This window comes from Bubalus bubalis, chromosome 19 (genome assembly GCF_019923935.1).
Source record: "Bubalus bubalis isolate 160015118507 breed Murrah chromosome 19, NDDB_SH_1, whole genome shotgun sequence".
NCBI lineage: Eukaryota > Metazoa > Chordata > Mammalia > Artiodactyla > Bovidae > Bubalus > Bubalus bubalis.
The window spans coordinates 38,949,046-38,964,833 of NC_059175.1; the positions used below are offsets into that span (position 1 = coordinate 38,949,046).

At 42.9% G+C, this 15,788-nt stretch overlaps 1 protein-coding gene and 1 non-coding gene across 2 annotated transcripts in view; one reads left to right on the forward strand and one right to left on the reverse strand.

The window, feature by feature from the left end:
* Window positions 1-985: 985 nt before the first annotated feature.
* The window catches only part of AGXT2 (alanine--glyoxylate aminotransferase 2), a 43,671-nt gene continuing 28,868 nt past the window's right edge, over window positions 986-15,788 (forward strand). The window contains exons 1-5 of the mRNA XM_006071899.3: window positions 986-1,169; window positions 9,098-9,186; window positions 10,295-10,479; window positions 13,725-13,848; window positions 15,430-15,524. Coding sequence (XP_006071961.1) covers window positions 1,082-1,169; window positions 9,098-9,186; window positions 10,295-10,479; window positions 13,725-13,848; window positions 15,430-15,524 — 581 coding nt within the window. The 5' untranslated portion in view covers window positions 986-1,081. The remainder of the gene's footprint in view (window positions 1,170-9,097; window positions 9,187-10,294; window positions 10,480-13,724; window positions 13,849-15,429; window positions 15,525-15,788) is intronic.
* TRNAY-AUA lies at window positions 6,328-6,399 on the reverse strand. Its single transcript has one exon. It is a non-coding gene; the product is annotated as a tRNA-Tyr (tRNA).

Consider the following 15,788-nt stretch of genomic DNA (forward strand, 5'->3'; position numbering starts at 1 on the left):
CACCAGGCTCGTCTGTCCATAGGATTCTCCAGACAAGAATTCTGGAATGGGTTGCCATTTCCTTCTCCAGGGGATCTTCCTGACCCAGGGATCAAACTGGGGTCTTCTACATTGCAGGTGGATTATTTACTGCTGAGTCACTGGGAAGCCCTTTACGAGAGTACTTATCAAGAAAAAGGTATACATTAAACACACAGAATAGTTACTTATGGAGGGTTAAGGGTGCAGGAGAGGCAGGAGTGACAAATGGGAATTTAAGAAATTAAAGCATAGTAAAAATAAAGCCCCCTAAATCCTCAGCTCTCAACTTCTTGCACTATTCTGATACCTAAGGCAGCAGTCCAGGGCCTTCCCTAGCTATTCGATGCCCCTCTGCTTTCCCATGGGCCACCCTCTTCCCCATTAGTGCCTCCTGTCTTCCTCAAGACCATCAACACCAACAGCAATGTCTTTACCTGTTTACTTCATGCATATCTTCCTTCTTTCTCTTTTTCACTGTTTCCTTTCTAAGTCTCTGACCCTTGCAACTGTATCCTGGCCCTTCTCCCATACCCATCATCACCCTTCCAAGACGTTTATCCAATGAGACCTTCATGGGGCACAAAACTAACAAAATAGTCCAGGCAAACCAGAGGGTAGGATGCTGTGGGAGGGGTGGGGGTGGGACGGGGGGGCAGGTTCCAGACGGAGAGAGCATACTGTATACCTATGCTGATTCATGTTGATGTATGGCAGAAACCAACACAAGAGTGTAAAGCGATTACCCTTCAATTAAAGAAGTCCAGAAGACTTTTGCTTTGCCTACCTGCCTTCTCTTTTCTCTCCTCCTCCCTCTCTCCTTCCCTCTCCCTCTTTCCTTTGCCCTTTCTCTCCCCTTAAGGCACTGTTGCCAACCACGGAAGCTCTGCTGCCCACCAGAAGTGAAGGTAGTAATCCCTCCATGACTCCCCTCTGGAGCTCCTCCCCTTCCTTGCTAATCTCAAAGTCCAGCTGGTCAGTGAGCAGTTGAGTCCTTGCTCCATGGGAAGCACAGGTTTAGTTGCTCCTGCTTCTGTGGGGACTTGCTTCCTGACTGGGAGAAATGACAGGAGCCTGGAGATATTTGCTGAGATCTTTGCACCTGAAAACCTTATCTCTCTGGACCCCCAAGACGTGCTTTTCCCTTAATGGTGAGTGGAAACCAGGGGAATGTGGGTCAGTGGAAGGGTCAGTGAGAGCAGAAGGGCTGAGTTCTGGAGCTTGTTGCCTGGAATTCTGGAATTCCAGACAGATCATCTAAGACCTGTGGGCTAGACCCCACCTTGTCAAACCCAGTGCCCCCTTCTCATGTCCAATATTTTGTAATGCATCCTTTCATCCCGAAACGAAATTCATGGGTAATAAAATCAGACTAGACACAATTTTAAACTAAAAATATTTGCAGAAACATAAAGAGGAATTGGAGAAGGAAATGGCAACCCACTCCAGTGTTCTTGCCTGGAGAATCCCAGGGACGGGGGAGCCTGGTAAGCTGCCGTCTATGGGGTCGCACAGAGTCGGACACAACTGAAGCGACTTAGCAGCAGCAGCAAAGAGGAAATAAAAGAAAGCAATTCAAATAATGAAGTATTAACTGTAGTATACAGATGCTTGAGGATAACTACTTTAAAAGACATAAAGCATCCTCACAAATTTCTGCCATGCCCCTAAAACGTGGTACCCCCCCCCATTACTAACAAGGAAACTGAGCCTCAGAGAAGTCATTTACCCAAAGCCACCTAAGCCAGAACTAGACTGTGAACCTCTTCTTCCACGCAGACTCTCCTTTTTCTCCAGCAGGAACAGACCTGGGGTGGCTACGTCTGGTGGTAGCTTCATGTATTCCTGATTTTCACACATATCTTGTTTCACTAGGAGACCACCACCTCCTCACTAATCTCTCTGATGAAATGTGAGCATAAGCAATCATCATCATCTCATTGATGAGACATAGCAAGACCCCATGCCCCACAGGCCCTGAACAAAGGGGACCCTTTTCCATTGCCCTTTGATGATCAATTTTATCTTCATTTTCTCCACATCTTTCCTTTTCCTCTCTCCTGTCTTCCTCTTCCATTTGCTTTCTTCCCCCTTAACAGCTGTGATTCTTTGAAACTTAATATATATCTGGTGTTCTCATCCTCAACCAAACTTCTTAGGGAATACTGTTATCCCATTTCACAGATGAGACAGAAGGATAAAGGATCATTTAAAAATTTGATCAAAGGCAGAAATGTAGACATGACAACTTGAGATTCAAAGCCAGGTCTGTCTGACTCCAAAGTCAGAGTGATTCCACCAGGCCCTTTCTAAACCACTCTTCTTCCAGTCTGGTTTGGATTTCTCTTTTCCCCCAGTCATGGGTCCTTTGCCAGAACATTATTTAACTCCAACATTTTCTGAGAAGGAGCTAGAATTATACCCAGAGTCTCATGCTCGGTAAAGAGGACGCTATCCTAAAAGTACCGGTTGTTGACAAGGCAAGAGAAAATACTGTCTCTGTTGGCCCTTCCCCTTTCCTACCCCAGCCCTGAGGGTTGTGGAGCTGGGCTGGGGGTGGGACCAGGTGAGGCTCGGTGCCTACAGATCTTGATTAACTCAGCGGGGACTCTTCCACCAAGGGCACCGCGGGGGAGAAGTCATCTTGCAAAAACCCACAACACATAGACATGGGTGTCCTACTCTACCTGGCTTTTCAAAAAACTTTGGTGCTTGACTTCCACTTTCTTACCTACTAGTCTTAAATACCTGCCTGCTTGTTTGTTCATCCAAGCACACACTCATTGAACACACACTTCTTATGGACCTGCCGGGTTTTACAATTAGACATTTAGTCAATAAGTAATTGAGCACTTACCCCTGTGCTTAAACTAAGCCACAGTGAGCAAAACAAAACCTTGGCCCTTATGTGTCTCAATGGGGGAGACTGAGGATAAACAGAAAATTGCATAAGTGTATTTTTAAAATATCCAGTAGCGATATGGGCTATAAATTATGGTGAGGGGATAGAAAAATAAAATGCGGGGAGGGGGAGACAGGGTCCATGTTAGATAGGAAGATCACCTGGTGTAAGTATTGCCAGATATGCAAAAAAAAAAAGGTGTCACAATCCTTATGTAACACCTACACGTATATTGTGTGATATATGTGTGCACGCAATATTTAGCCTTGCCTCTGTTTGACAGGCACAGTCACGTTAGGCTAACTATATCCACAAAGTTACAGAAGCAATTTGTTTTTTGGATGAAAGAGTATAGAAAATATCTTCAATTCAGTTCAGTCATTCAGTTATGTCCGACTCTTTGCCACCCCATGAATCGCAGCACACCAGGCCTCCCTGTCCATCACCAGCTCCCAGAGTTCACTCAGACTCACGTCCATCGAGTCAGTGATGCCATCCAGCCATCTCATCCTCTGTTGTCCCCTTCTCCTCCTGCCCCCAATCCCTCCCAGCATCAGAGTCTTTTCCAATGAGTCAACTCTTCGAATGAGGTGGCCAAAGGACTGGAGTTTCAGCTTTAGCATCATTCCCTCCAAAGAAATCCCAGGGCTGATCTCCTTCAGAATGGAGTGGTTGGATCTCCTTGCAGTGCAAGGGACTCTCAAGAGTCTTCTCCAACACCACAGTTCAAAAGCCTCAATTCTTCGGCGCTCAGCTTTCTTCACAGTCCAACTCTCACATCCATACATGACCACTGGAAAAACCATAGCCTTGACTAGATGGACCTTTGTTGGCAAAGTAATGTCTCTGCTTTTCAATATGCTATCTGGGTTGGTCATAACTTTTCTTCCAAGGAGTAAGCGTCTTTTAATTTCATGGCTGCAGGCACCATCTGCAGTGATTTTGGAGCCCCCAAAAATAAAGTCTGACACTGTTCCCACTGTTTCCCCATCTATTTCCCATGAAGTGATGGGACCGGATGCCATGATCTTTGTTTTCTGAATGTTGAGCTTTAAGCCAACTTTTTCACTCTCCTCTTTCCCTTTCATCAAGAAGCTTTCTAGTTCCTCTTCACTTTCTGCCATCAGGATGGTGTCATCTGCATATCTGAGGTTATTGATATTTCTCCTGGCAATCTTGACTCCAGCTTGTGCTTCTTCCAGCCCAGCGTTTCTCATGATGTACTCTGCATACAAGTTAAATAAGCAGCATGACAATATACAGCCTTGACGTACTCCTTTTCCTGTTTGGAACCAGTCTGTTGTTCCATGTCCAGTTCTAACTGTTGCTTCCTGACCTGCATACAAATTTCTCAAGAGGCAGGTCAGGTGGTCTGGTACTCCCATCTCTTTCAGAATTTTCCACAGTTTATTGTGATCCACACAGTCAAAGGCTTCTTAGCTGTGCCTTTTTTACTAATTAGCCAAATTGGCGCTCATGGTAAAGAATTCACCTCCCAGTGCAGGAGATGCAAGAGACTCAGGTTAGATCCCTGGGTCAGGAAGATCCCCTGGAGGAGGAAATGGCAAGCCACTCCAACATTCTTGCCTGGAGAATCCCATGAACAGAGAAGCCTGGTGAGCTACAATCCACAGGGTCGCAAAGAGTCCAACACAACTGAGTACACACACACACACACACACACACACAAAAGATTATTGAATGTATAACATGTTCAGGCAAGTGGGTATACACTCAAACATACCATTTTGCTACCATCTTCCTTCTCTCCCACAAGGAGGGGTGCATAGGAGAGTGAATTAATTGAACATAACACCCATTTCCAGCTGAGAAACTTCCCAAAACTTCTGCAAAGTCTTTCCTAAGAAAAACATTCAAATTAGCCTAAAAGTAGGTGTTCCACCTGCACCACCAGACCATCTTTTCTGCCATCTGAGGACTGATCTAAGCCCAACAGAAGGCTAGGAGGGGCTCAGACTAGGCTTGCCCCCACAAGTGCCAAAAGGAAGGACAAGAGTCACCAGCCTCAGAATCAGGCAGAGCTCTTGCTAGTGAACAACGTCAACTGGCCCTGGTTCACTTTAAGCAAAAGAACACTTATTGGAAGGATATGGAGGAAAGGTGGGAGGTGTTTGTAAGAGTCAACAGGATGGTGAGGGGTGGCTCAAAACTGCAAACACCTCACTTTTAATCACGTCCTCAGCTCTAAGGTGAGTGAGAATATCTTCCCTTCTAAACCCATTGGCTATGCCAAGTATCAAATGAGACACCCAAAGTGACAAGTTTGTTTTGTTTTGGTTTGGTTTTGAATTTTTAATTAAATATATTTATTTCAGTTTTTGTTTTTTTAATTGGAATATAGTTGCTTTACAATATCATGTTAGTTTCTGCTGTACAGCAAAGTGGATCAATGATACATGTACATATATCCCCTGTTTTTTGGATTTCATTCACATTTAGGTCACCACAGAGCACTGAGTAGAGTTCCCTGTGCTATACAGTAGGTTCTTATTAGTTATCAATTTTATACATAAGAGTGTACATATGTCAATCACAATCTCCCAGTCCATTCCCCCCTCAACAGCTTTTTTAAAGTGACTTAATATGCTATGCAGAAATAAGGAGTCATTAGAACTTTAATAAATTTCTTTAATGTTCTACCAAGTATGAGCATTGTATATTTTCAAATGTTTTAGAACCTTTTTTTTTTATTTGAAAGAGTCACAAGCTCTTGATAAATTTCCACTCTGTGTTGAAAGCTGGTTATGAATATTAAAAAAACTTTTTGCCATTACAAAGAGAATTTCCCCTAGAATTTTCACCTGGAAATCCCCATGTGCACACACACAATTTCCAGGAGTCTCAGAGAATCTTTATTAACCTTCAAATCTATGGCATCCTCAAAACAGAGGTAAAAAAAAAATTATTTTGAAAAAAAAAACAGAGGTTATTTTAACTAGAGAATGCAGGCAATTAACCACGTATTTAGGTTTTTTCTAGTAAATAATGAAAACTGAAGCATTTTGCTTCTTTTTGTCCATTGATTATTGTATTTTCTATTTTTGTTGAGTTTGGGTTGTTTAGCGAGAGAGATTTTCAGCTGTTTTAAGATGTTATCTACATTTTTTTCTTTTTTCATTAAAGTAAAAACAGATTAGTTTCATGTAGACGAATAGTGATTCAATATTTTTATAAACTATATTCTATTTAAATAATTATAAAATATCAGCTATATGCCCTGTGCTATACAATATATTCTTGTGCCTTACTTATTGTATACATAGTGAAAGTGAAGTCGCTCAGTCGTTTCCAACTCTTTGTGACCCCATGGACTGTAGCTCCTCCACTCATGGGATTTTCCAGGCAAGAGTACTGGAGTGGGTTGCCATTTCCTTCTCCAGGGGATCTTCCCAACCCAGGGATCGAACCTGGGTCTCCTGCATTATAGGCAGACGCTTTACCATCTGAGCCACCAGGGAAGTTATACATAGAAGTTATACCTTTTAATCTCCTACACATGTCTTGCCCCTCCCCCCATCCTTCTCACCACTGGAAACCCCTAGTTTGTTCTCTATATCTGTGAGTTGGTGTTTCTTTTTTGTTATTAATATGGTTATTCACTTGTTTTATTTTTTGGATTTGACATATGTTATCTGGACTTATTTTACTTGTTGACATTATTTTTCCTACTTAATAACTAATCTTTCTTCCTTCCCTCTTCCTTCCTGAGAGCAGAATTTTATGAATTTCATTTTGAGCCCTCATTTCACCATCATATTCCCATGAATTTGGTGAATAAACAAATGAATGATTGAATATACCTACCCTGACCACTTAAAATTCAAGTTTTTCTTTATCAAATTTTTCCAACTCTCCTTATTGTCCTCTCCAGACCACTTTCATAATTTCCTGTAACTTTGGAGTCAAGAGACCTTTCAGTCTCCTCAGTGGGTAACTTCAATTTTACAGATAGGGAAATGAGACTGCAGGATTGAAGAGAATTTGAATTCTTAGTAACACTCAGAATTTTTTTCCCCATCTCAGAAGAGCAACTAATGTAGAGCGAGACAATGAAAAGCTTTTCAAAAGGTGAAATTCTCAGAAAATTAGGTTTATTTTGGGGTCATTTTTATATATGGATAGCCAAAGCCATTTGCTTTTAAAGTAAGAGCAAATTAATGACATTCGTGACTATTTTAGAGCAGAAAAGTGAATGAACTCTTTCATGAAAGAAAGAAAACATATTCAGAGTCATTACTTTCCAGCTCATTTAAAAACACAATTGTTCATTGTGTTTCTCAGGATGGTGACTCCATAGCCACACAAAACTCCAACATTACATCCATGGATTCAAACTTTCATGCTGAACAAGAGAAATCATTTGCCAAGCTCTCTCCACCTGTAAAATTATCTCTGTACTGACCTTGAACCTCAAAATTAGCAGCATTCTTTTCCAAGAGTACTTATAAAGTTTCTAGACATCTCTTTCAGCTCCAGTGTTCTCTGATTCTATTATTCCATCCCCTGCTATATAGAGGGGTCAAAATCTGTGATGGAAGAGGAGGGTGGAGGTGGCCAGTGAATGAGCAAAATGGTACCAGGCTTGGAGTCAGAAACTCAAAGTTTTGTTCTTCTTCTGTAGCTAACTGGCTTGGTGTTCTTAAATTAATTCACCACTTTAGGGTGGCTTCTACATCTATAAAATGAGCATCTTGACCAAAAGCAAAAAAAAAAAAAAAAAAAATCTAAGCTTCCTTCTAGCTCCAAATATTTAATGATTCCTCTGGCTCCAGTTTATCTTGTGTTTGTTCTGGTCTTGTGTTTTCATGGACTTTGAGTTGTGTTTTATAAGAAGGTTTTGTCTTCTAGGTCTCCTTGCATGTACATATTATTATAGTCCATGGCCTAGCACCCCTTTTTCATCCTCCCCAACAATAAATAGTCAACAGCCATTCATTCCTTGTTTATTGAGAGCCAACCCAGTACCAGAAACTGGGATTGGCACTGGGATTCAGGGACTAGGCATCCCAAAGCTTAGAAAGCACCTCCATTAACAAAAAGGATGTACTCCAGCAACCCCCCAGCCCTGAGGGAAGTTTGAGCTGAACAGAGAATTGCAGTCCTTACAGTTGGGCGGCAGAGGGAAGAGCCTCCCAAGTTGGTGAGGGACCAAAGCGGGAGAAACCATGACTTTCCCCGGTAACTTCGTGCCTTCCCTCAGATTTGAGAGGAACTCTTTTTTCCTCCAGAAAATTCATTATTTTTTATTTTTAATTTTATTGAAGTATAGTTGATTTACAATCTTGTGTTCATTTCTGCTATACAGCAAGTGATTCAGCTATACATACATACATATGCATTCTTTTTCATATTCTTTTTCATTATGGTTTATCACAAGATATTAAATACAGTTCCCTGTGCTATATAGTAGGACCTTGTTGTTTAAGAAAATTCATTATTGGGAATTCCCTGGCTAGACAGTGGTTAGAACTCTGCCTTTTCACTGCTAACGGCCTGGGGTCAATTCCTGGTCAGGGAACTAAGATCCTGCAAACCTCAATGAATGGCCAAAAAAAAACAAAAAGTTAATTATTAAGGTACCTCAGTCTGTGGCCTGTGCAGGTGTCTGGACACTGGCCTGGTGACATAGGAGGCCAGAAAATTCCATTCTCTGATCATGCTCAGCACCTCCACTTTGGGTTTTTGTTTTGTTTTGCTATTTATTTATTTTATTGGAATATAATTGCTTTACAATGTTGTATTAGTTTCTGCCAGACAATGAAGTAAATCAATTACATGTAGGCGTTTGTAACTGGATGCTCCCAAGCAGAACACCCATCACCTCGCCTCTTTCCCTACCTCCAGTTACCTTCCCCCACATTTCAGACTGCCCCTCTGGCACCATAAGCACCCCAACCTCTTCACCTTTGGGGAGGCACTTCTGAGACTCGTCCTCAATTCTCCTTGCCTGGCTGCCTTGTAATAAACTCTTTCTGAGCTGTTTAAAAAAAAAAAAAAAGATACCTCAGTTTTAAATCCAAACTAAAATTTAAATGATTTTCTCAAAACTAAGAAATAAAATTGCCCTCAGGACTTTAATTTGGGTGACGACAGTCCATTTTTACGAATAGGCCTGTGTGATGCTTAGTTAAGGACACTAACCCACTCCGCTTTCAGCCCGTGCTTTCTGGACATCTGTGACCAGGTGCGGTCTTCATACAAAGCCCAGCATGCCACCATGTGACTTCACACCCGAAAGATACCAGGTAAGCGTCGAGGTTTTAGGAGAACTCCAGTGAGGCGGTTCTTCTCGGGAGGGCTCCTCAAGAAAGACCCACAGACCGCCCTGCCTGCCACTGAGCCATCTCAGATATCACAGCCTTCAAGTCAATGGGAGCCTCCGAACTCTCTTACCCCACTCAGTGGTATTGTATGAAGTGAGTGTGTGTGTGTGAGAGAGAGAGAGAAAGAGAGTGAGAGGCAGAGATGGGGAGACAAAGCAGAGGGGGACAGAGAGTACAAGGAAGAGACTGTCCATGACCATACATGTATCACAGGGATACAAGTATACATGTACACACTCGAAGAAATACACAGACCACACGTGTGATGGCACACATTTCATTCCAGCCCATCTGTCAGTGCCTGGTCTGACCTTCCTGAGTCCGCCATCAGAAAGTGTCAAGTTCTCATTTTGCAGTCATGCAATAAATATTGGACTAGTTCTCTCTCCTTTCCTGTCTTTCTCTCTCACTCTTTCTCTCTCCAACCTCCTCTGCTTCATTCTACATGACGTTCATAAGTTAGAAACTGTAGAATTGATAAAGTCAGGAGGGACCCACAGAGACAAGAACAATAGGACAGAAGCTTTATAATTAAAGTCATGAACACTACAAGCACTCCGTTTTTTTTAATCCTCCAAAAAAAAAAAAAAAAAAAAGAAATTAGAGGGAAAAAACAGCTTCAGACATTTATTTCAGTCTCTTTTTTCACAGCTAAAATCAACTCAAAGCCAAGGCTTTCTATGGAGAGGTAGAAAATTCCAGCCTCCTTCTTCATGTTTTGGAGACGGTAATGGCAACCCACTCCAGTACTCTTGCCTGGAAAATCCCATGGACAGAGAAGCCTGGTAGGCTGCAGTCCATGGGGTCTTCATGTTTGATGTAGAAAAGGATCAAAGGGCCACATGAATAATTTCCTCCACTTGAGAGGAAGGCTCTGGGTGTATCTTGCAAGGAGGTCCCTGGGCAAAGAGCCACCCTGGTGAGCGAGGGCAGTGGGGAGCCCAGATGCTGCTGTGTGGACCTGCTGTTGATCTATAAGCAACGTGGGGATAAGGAAGATGCTAAGCACTTAACTCTTGTCTATTTACAGTCCCTGGCCTATAGCCGAGTCCTGGAGATCCATAAGCAACATCTCTCTCCTGTGCACACAGCCTATTTCCCGGAGCCCCTGTTGCTGCACCAGGGACACATGGAGTGGCTCTTTGATCATGAGGGAAACAGATACCTGGATTTCTTTTCTGGGATTGTCACTGTCAGTGTTGGTCACTGCCACCCGTGAGTATCCTTAAAATTTCTAGATTTTTCACCCCAAGAGAATATATGGAAAACAGGCTAACGATCATGTTAGTGACTCAGAACCTCAATGAAAAACTCTCTCTCTTTAGGCACATGGCAGTTTGTGGCTAACGTGCTCCTTCCTATTTTCTGGGTAACAATGAAAACAACAACAACAAAAATCTTCGCACCATGCCTTGCCTTTTCTTAACAATTCAAGATTTTGTCATCCTCATGGTACATGCGATGGGATGTGTACCATGTGATTAGAGTATGGCTGTGTGTGTGTTTCTCCTCAGTAGTAGCTATAGCTTTTCAAAGAGAGGGCATGCTCTGAGGAAAGGGCAGTGAAAGTGAAAGTGTTAGTCACTCAGTTGTGTCCGACTCTGTACAACCGCATGGACTATAGCCTGCCAGGCTTCTCTGTCCATGGAATTCTCCAGGCAAGAATACTGGAGTGGGTAGCCATTCCCTTCTCCAGGAGATCTTCCCGACCAAGGGATCAAACCTGGGTCTCCTGCATTGCAGGCAAATTCTTTACCACTGAGCCACCAGGGAAGCCCAGAGAAGGAGAGCAGAAGAGGAAAGGGCAGAGAAGGGAAAGCCCAGTATTCTCAGAGTACACAGGGCAGGTGTGGGGGGCATAAGAGATGATGAGAGATGAGAAATCACTTCTAATCCAACTCTTCTTTATCAACTCTGCAATGGAGGAGGAGAGAAAGGATGATAAGAAGACAATGTAACTAACCAGAGCTGAAAATTTACACCAGAAGTGAATGACTGCGTTAATTTTGAGATTTTCTGTGATTTTGATCATCAGCCCACATGCGGATACCCTGGGCAGGTCCCTCTGTGGTCCATTTTGTTTGAGTGCAGCCATCTCATTTTAAGATCTATTCTGGCTTGCGTTTAATAATCTGACCAATAAAACTCATAGTACTTGGGGCAAAAATAAAGCACCAAGTCTAAATAAGGTGTGGGTCCTTCTGTGCAAGAGAGGGTGAAAGGTCTTTTCCATGAGCACCTGTAAGGCCATGAGGAGGGAGTTATACTCCCAGGTCCAGCCCTCACCTGTTCCTGCCTCAGCTGTCTGCATCTTCAGGAGGAACTAGTCCCAAACGAAGGGCTTCCCAGGTGGTGCTAGTGGTAAAGAACTCGTCTGCTAATGCAGGAGATGAAACAGACGCAGGTTCCATCCCTGGGTCAGAAAGATCCCCTGAAGTAGGAAATGACAACCCACTCAAGTATTCTTGCCTGCAGAATCCCATGGATGGAGGAGCCTGGCGGGCTATGGTCCGTAGAATCACAAAGAGTCAGACATGACTGAAGCAACACGGTACATACACACAGTCCCATACCATGTTCTGAGGAGTGTGAAGAATAAATTTCATATACAGTTTAAAGCATAAGATAAACATGCATGAAAGACGTAAAGAAAAAATGAAGTAGAGAGCATTTTTAAACAGTCACATTGAATCCTCCCAATTACATGCAACATGGTGTCTGTGAATGAACCCCTGCCACTGGCTCCCCTGACCTTGGTGCATCTCCTGGCCACCCACTGACCATTCACCTCGTCCCTCTGACCCCCTAACTCTGGGTGTTTCAGGCTCTTTCCTGAGCCCGCCCCTCTTCTCTCTATACTCCCTTCTTCTCTTGTTATTTCCCCCATAGAATTGGTCTCACCCCATCTCCCCACCTCTTCTCACTTAGTTGCTACATTTCAGCAGTCTCACCCAGCTGTTCAGCCTCGGCTCCTCACCAAGCTATGATAACATGTCTAAGACACCCAACGTGGGCAGTAAGATGCCCCAAGTCTCCCTCAGCCTCCAGGATACCCCCTGCCCATGATATTCCACCATCAGCTGCAAATCGACATTACCAAGACCAAATCCACTGTGCTTCCCACAAAACTGTTTCTAGTCACATATTCATTTATTCAAGGAGCACATATGAGCCACCTCCTCTGGGTAAGTCCTTGCTAGGAGCTGGGTAGTTAAACAAGACTCGTTGTGCTTCTCAACCAACCCTGGGTTTTCCCCCGATATCACAGACAAGAATACTAAAATCATCTTGGACACTTTTCTGCCTTTCACTCCATATAACCAACCTGATACCAAGATCTAGTTTCCCTCCACTGAAATGCCTTTCCCTACTAGCCCCTCTCAGGAAGTCCCGCTGTCCTAGTTCTGCTCCCCCACACGTGGAAGGCTACCATGCCTTCCAGGTAACTGGCCTCACAAATTCCAGTCTTCCCTCCTACCTTCTTGTGGCTCTCAGATTTATTTTGCTAAATAATGCTTTTGTCAAGTGTCTTTTCCACTTAAGAGTTTATTAATAATCCACAATTTTCTGAAGTGAGTTCTGTGGGACACTGATCACAGGAAAGTTTCATTGTTAAAGGGTTCCATTAAAAAATAAGGTTGGGAAACACTTTAAACTCCATCTCTCCCTCCTGGGGAGACACAGGGCACATTAGCCTATTAAAGGTACTGATAAGTCCTGCAGTAAAGAATTTGATCTGGTATTCCTCAAAATAGTTTAACCACTGAACTGATTTTTTTTTTTTTTTTGGTGTATCAATTATTGATAACAGACTTCAGCCGTTTCTCTTCTTTGGATCAAGTTCAAACACCTTGGCCTGTCTTTTCAAGGCATTCCAAGTCAGGTCTCACATATTTATATACCTTTAGTTCCTACTTTCCCTCAATGTGAGACTTTGGATCCTTCACAGAATGTGATAACAGAATGTTCATCAACACTGACCACTACTAAGACCCAAATCTTGGAATAGTCTTTAAAGGAAAAGTTGTTGATCTTATAAATATGTGTTTGATTGAGCTATAATTCTTTAGAATAAAATGGAAAGACACCCAGGCTTACATGTAGTCTTCTCTATTTTCCAAACTCTTTAAAGCGTAGTTAATAAGAAAATCTAGTTAGAAGAGATTATAACTTCAAAATTCCTTCTTCTCTAGGAATTTATCTTTTAAAATCGCCAGTAATCAATCATTTAGTCTCCTGTTGAACACATCTCTTGGTCGGGAATTCATTACCTTTTGAGGCAATACGTTCCATTACCAGATATCTCTGGTGGCTAGAGAAGCTCTTTCTTGTGTTTGGATGAAATCTGCCTCTGGAAACTCTTTGATAAATACCCATAGGGTTTAATTCAATGGTCAGTGTTGTGTGGGGAGGGACATGCCCGCGGCAGTGTGGGTAACTCTGCCCTTCTGTTTATCCAGGAAAGTAAACGCAGCGGCGCAAAGGCAGCTGGGCCGCCTGTGGCATACAAGTTCTGTCTTCTTCCACCCTCTGATGCACGAATATGCAGAGAAGCTTTCAGCACTTCTTCCTGAGCCTTTGAAGGTCTGATGCTCATAACTCAAAGGGGCAGGATCTGCTGATCCCAGGGAAGCCGGACGGGGAAATGAGAATATGGGCGCAGAATCTGGTCTGTGCACTGAACATCTAAAGTGAGTGCACTGGTAGCCATGTCTGAAAGCACTCAAGGAGAAGAGAGAAGTCAATGAATTGCTGCTAAAACCAGTTGACATTCACTTCATCAGCTCCAAGTGGCTGCCCCTCCTTGATCATTCTCCTTACCATATCTTTGCAGACATCACTTAAGGGGTGCCCCAGCCTTCCTGACACTCTCCTCTGTGTTACTCAGGAAGTTTACATCTCTTGGCTCCACAGTGCCTCTGCCAAGTCATTGGCATTTCTTCTTTAACAAAGAGTGAAGCCATTTTTTTTAGAAGATTAATATACCGTTAAATTCATTTGGTCTGAGATGCAGTTTGATATTTTTGCTAAATGGGATGTTTTTCTGCATCTGAAATGATTGACTTTTTTAACTGGATTGAGAAGTTAAAATGTTGGCCAAAATTTGCATTTCGGGATTCAATGAGTTAATATCTATGTGAAACAGTGCACCGTACCTAGTGTCAGCTATGATTGTTATTTTACCATATTATCTAAGTACCCTATTTCCTATACAATCTAAAAGCGATGAAGAGAAATAGCTGTAACCTAAGTTTAGGGCAGGACTCCAAACTCTTGGTTACTTCAGTCAGGAACCCCAACACTGGATCCAGCGAATTTGGATGGTGTTGAGTGCTTGGGCATGCTCAGTCGTGTCCGACTCTTTGCAACCTCGTGGACTGTAGCCCACCAGGCTCCTATGTCCAAGGAATTTTCCAGGCAAGAATATTGGAATGGGTTGCCATTTCCTACTCCAGGGGATCTTCCCGATCCAGGGATCGAACTGTGTCTCCTCCATCTCCTGCATTGGCAGGCAGATTCTTTACCAACTGCACCACCTGAGAAGCCCCTTAGATGGTGCTATCTAGCCTTAAAGTTCATTTGATGGATCCTACTCTAAAACCTAAAATCAGGAAGAATCCAGTGCCCTTGACTGCTCCCCTTTCCTTCAACCAGGATGAGCTGCACTTTTCATCCTGGTTTGTTTGCTCACTTTTTTTTAACATTCACAAACACTGAACAGACAGGCTGGGATATCCTCTGGGGGCCTCCAGGCCAAGCCTTCAGAGTCGAGCAGGATGATTCAGTTTCAAGAGCCAAGAGACCAACTTCTCAGATTCCCTTGACCGCTAACCACTATACATCTCAGCAAGCCTCTCCATCTTAGCACTTTGAAGAACATCAAGTAATTCTAATGGAAGCCTGGAATGTTTCACAATTTGGACAATCCCTTAGCCATTGTTGTATCCCTAATGCTCAGCAGCTGCTCAATGAAGAGCTATAGAATCAATAATTAAATGATGAGACTCCATGGGGTCACAAAGAGTGAGACACGACTGAGCGACTGAACTGACTGGTATGAAGGGAACTCTTCTTAATAATCAGAGGCTGGGATAAACTCTTTCACAATTTCAAATGAATTGAATAATATCTGTGTTTAATGACCATGTGTTTTTTTTCCTCCAGGTCGTTTTCTTGGTGAACAGTGGTTCAGAAGCCAATGACCTAGCCATGCTGATGGCCAGAGCACACTCAAACAGCACAGACATCATTTCTTTCAGGTAACCACATCTTGGAATATTCATTTTAACACTGACTCACCCCAATATTAAATGTTAATCTCTAAAATATAGACTAGAGCAGGAGAGAGACTTTCACAGGGGTGTTTTTCTAATTTCAGGTTTTAGGGTAGGACCCATCAGATGAATTTTATGGCTGGATAGCACCATAAAAATTGGCCTGATCCAAGTAGGGGTCCCTGACTAAGGTCACTAATAAAGACTTTGGAAGCCTAGTTATGTCATAAATTCTCTATGGAATTAAAA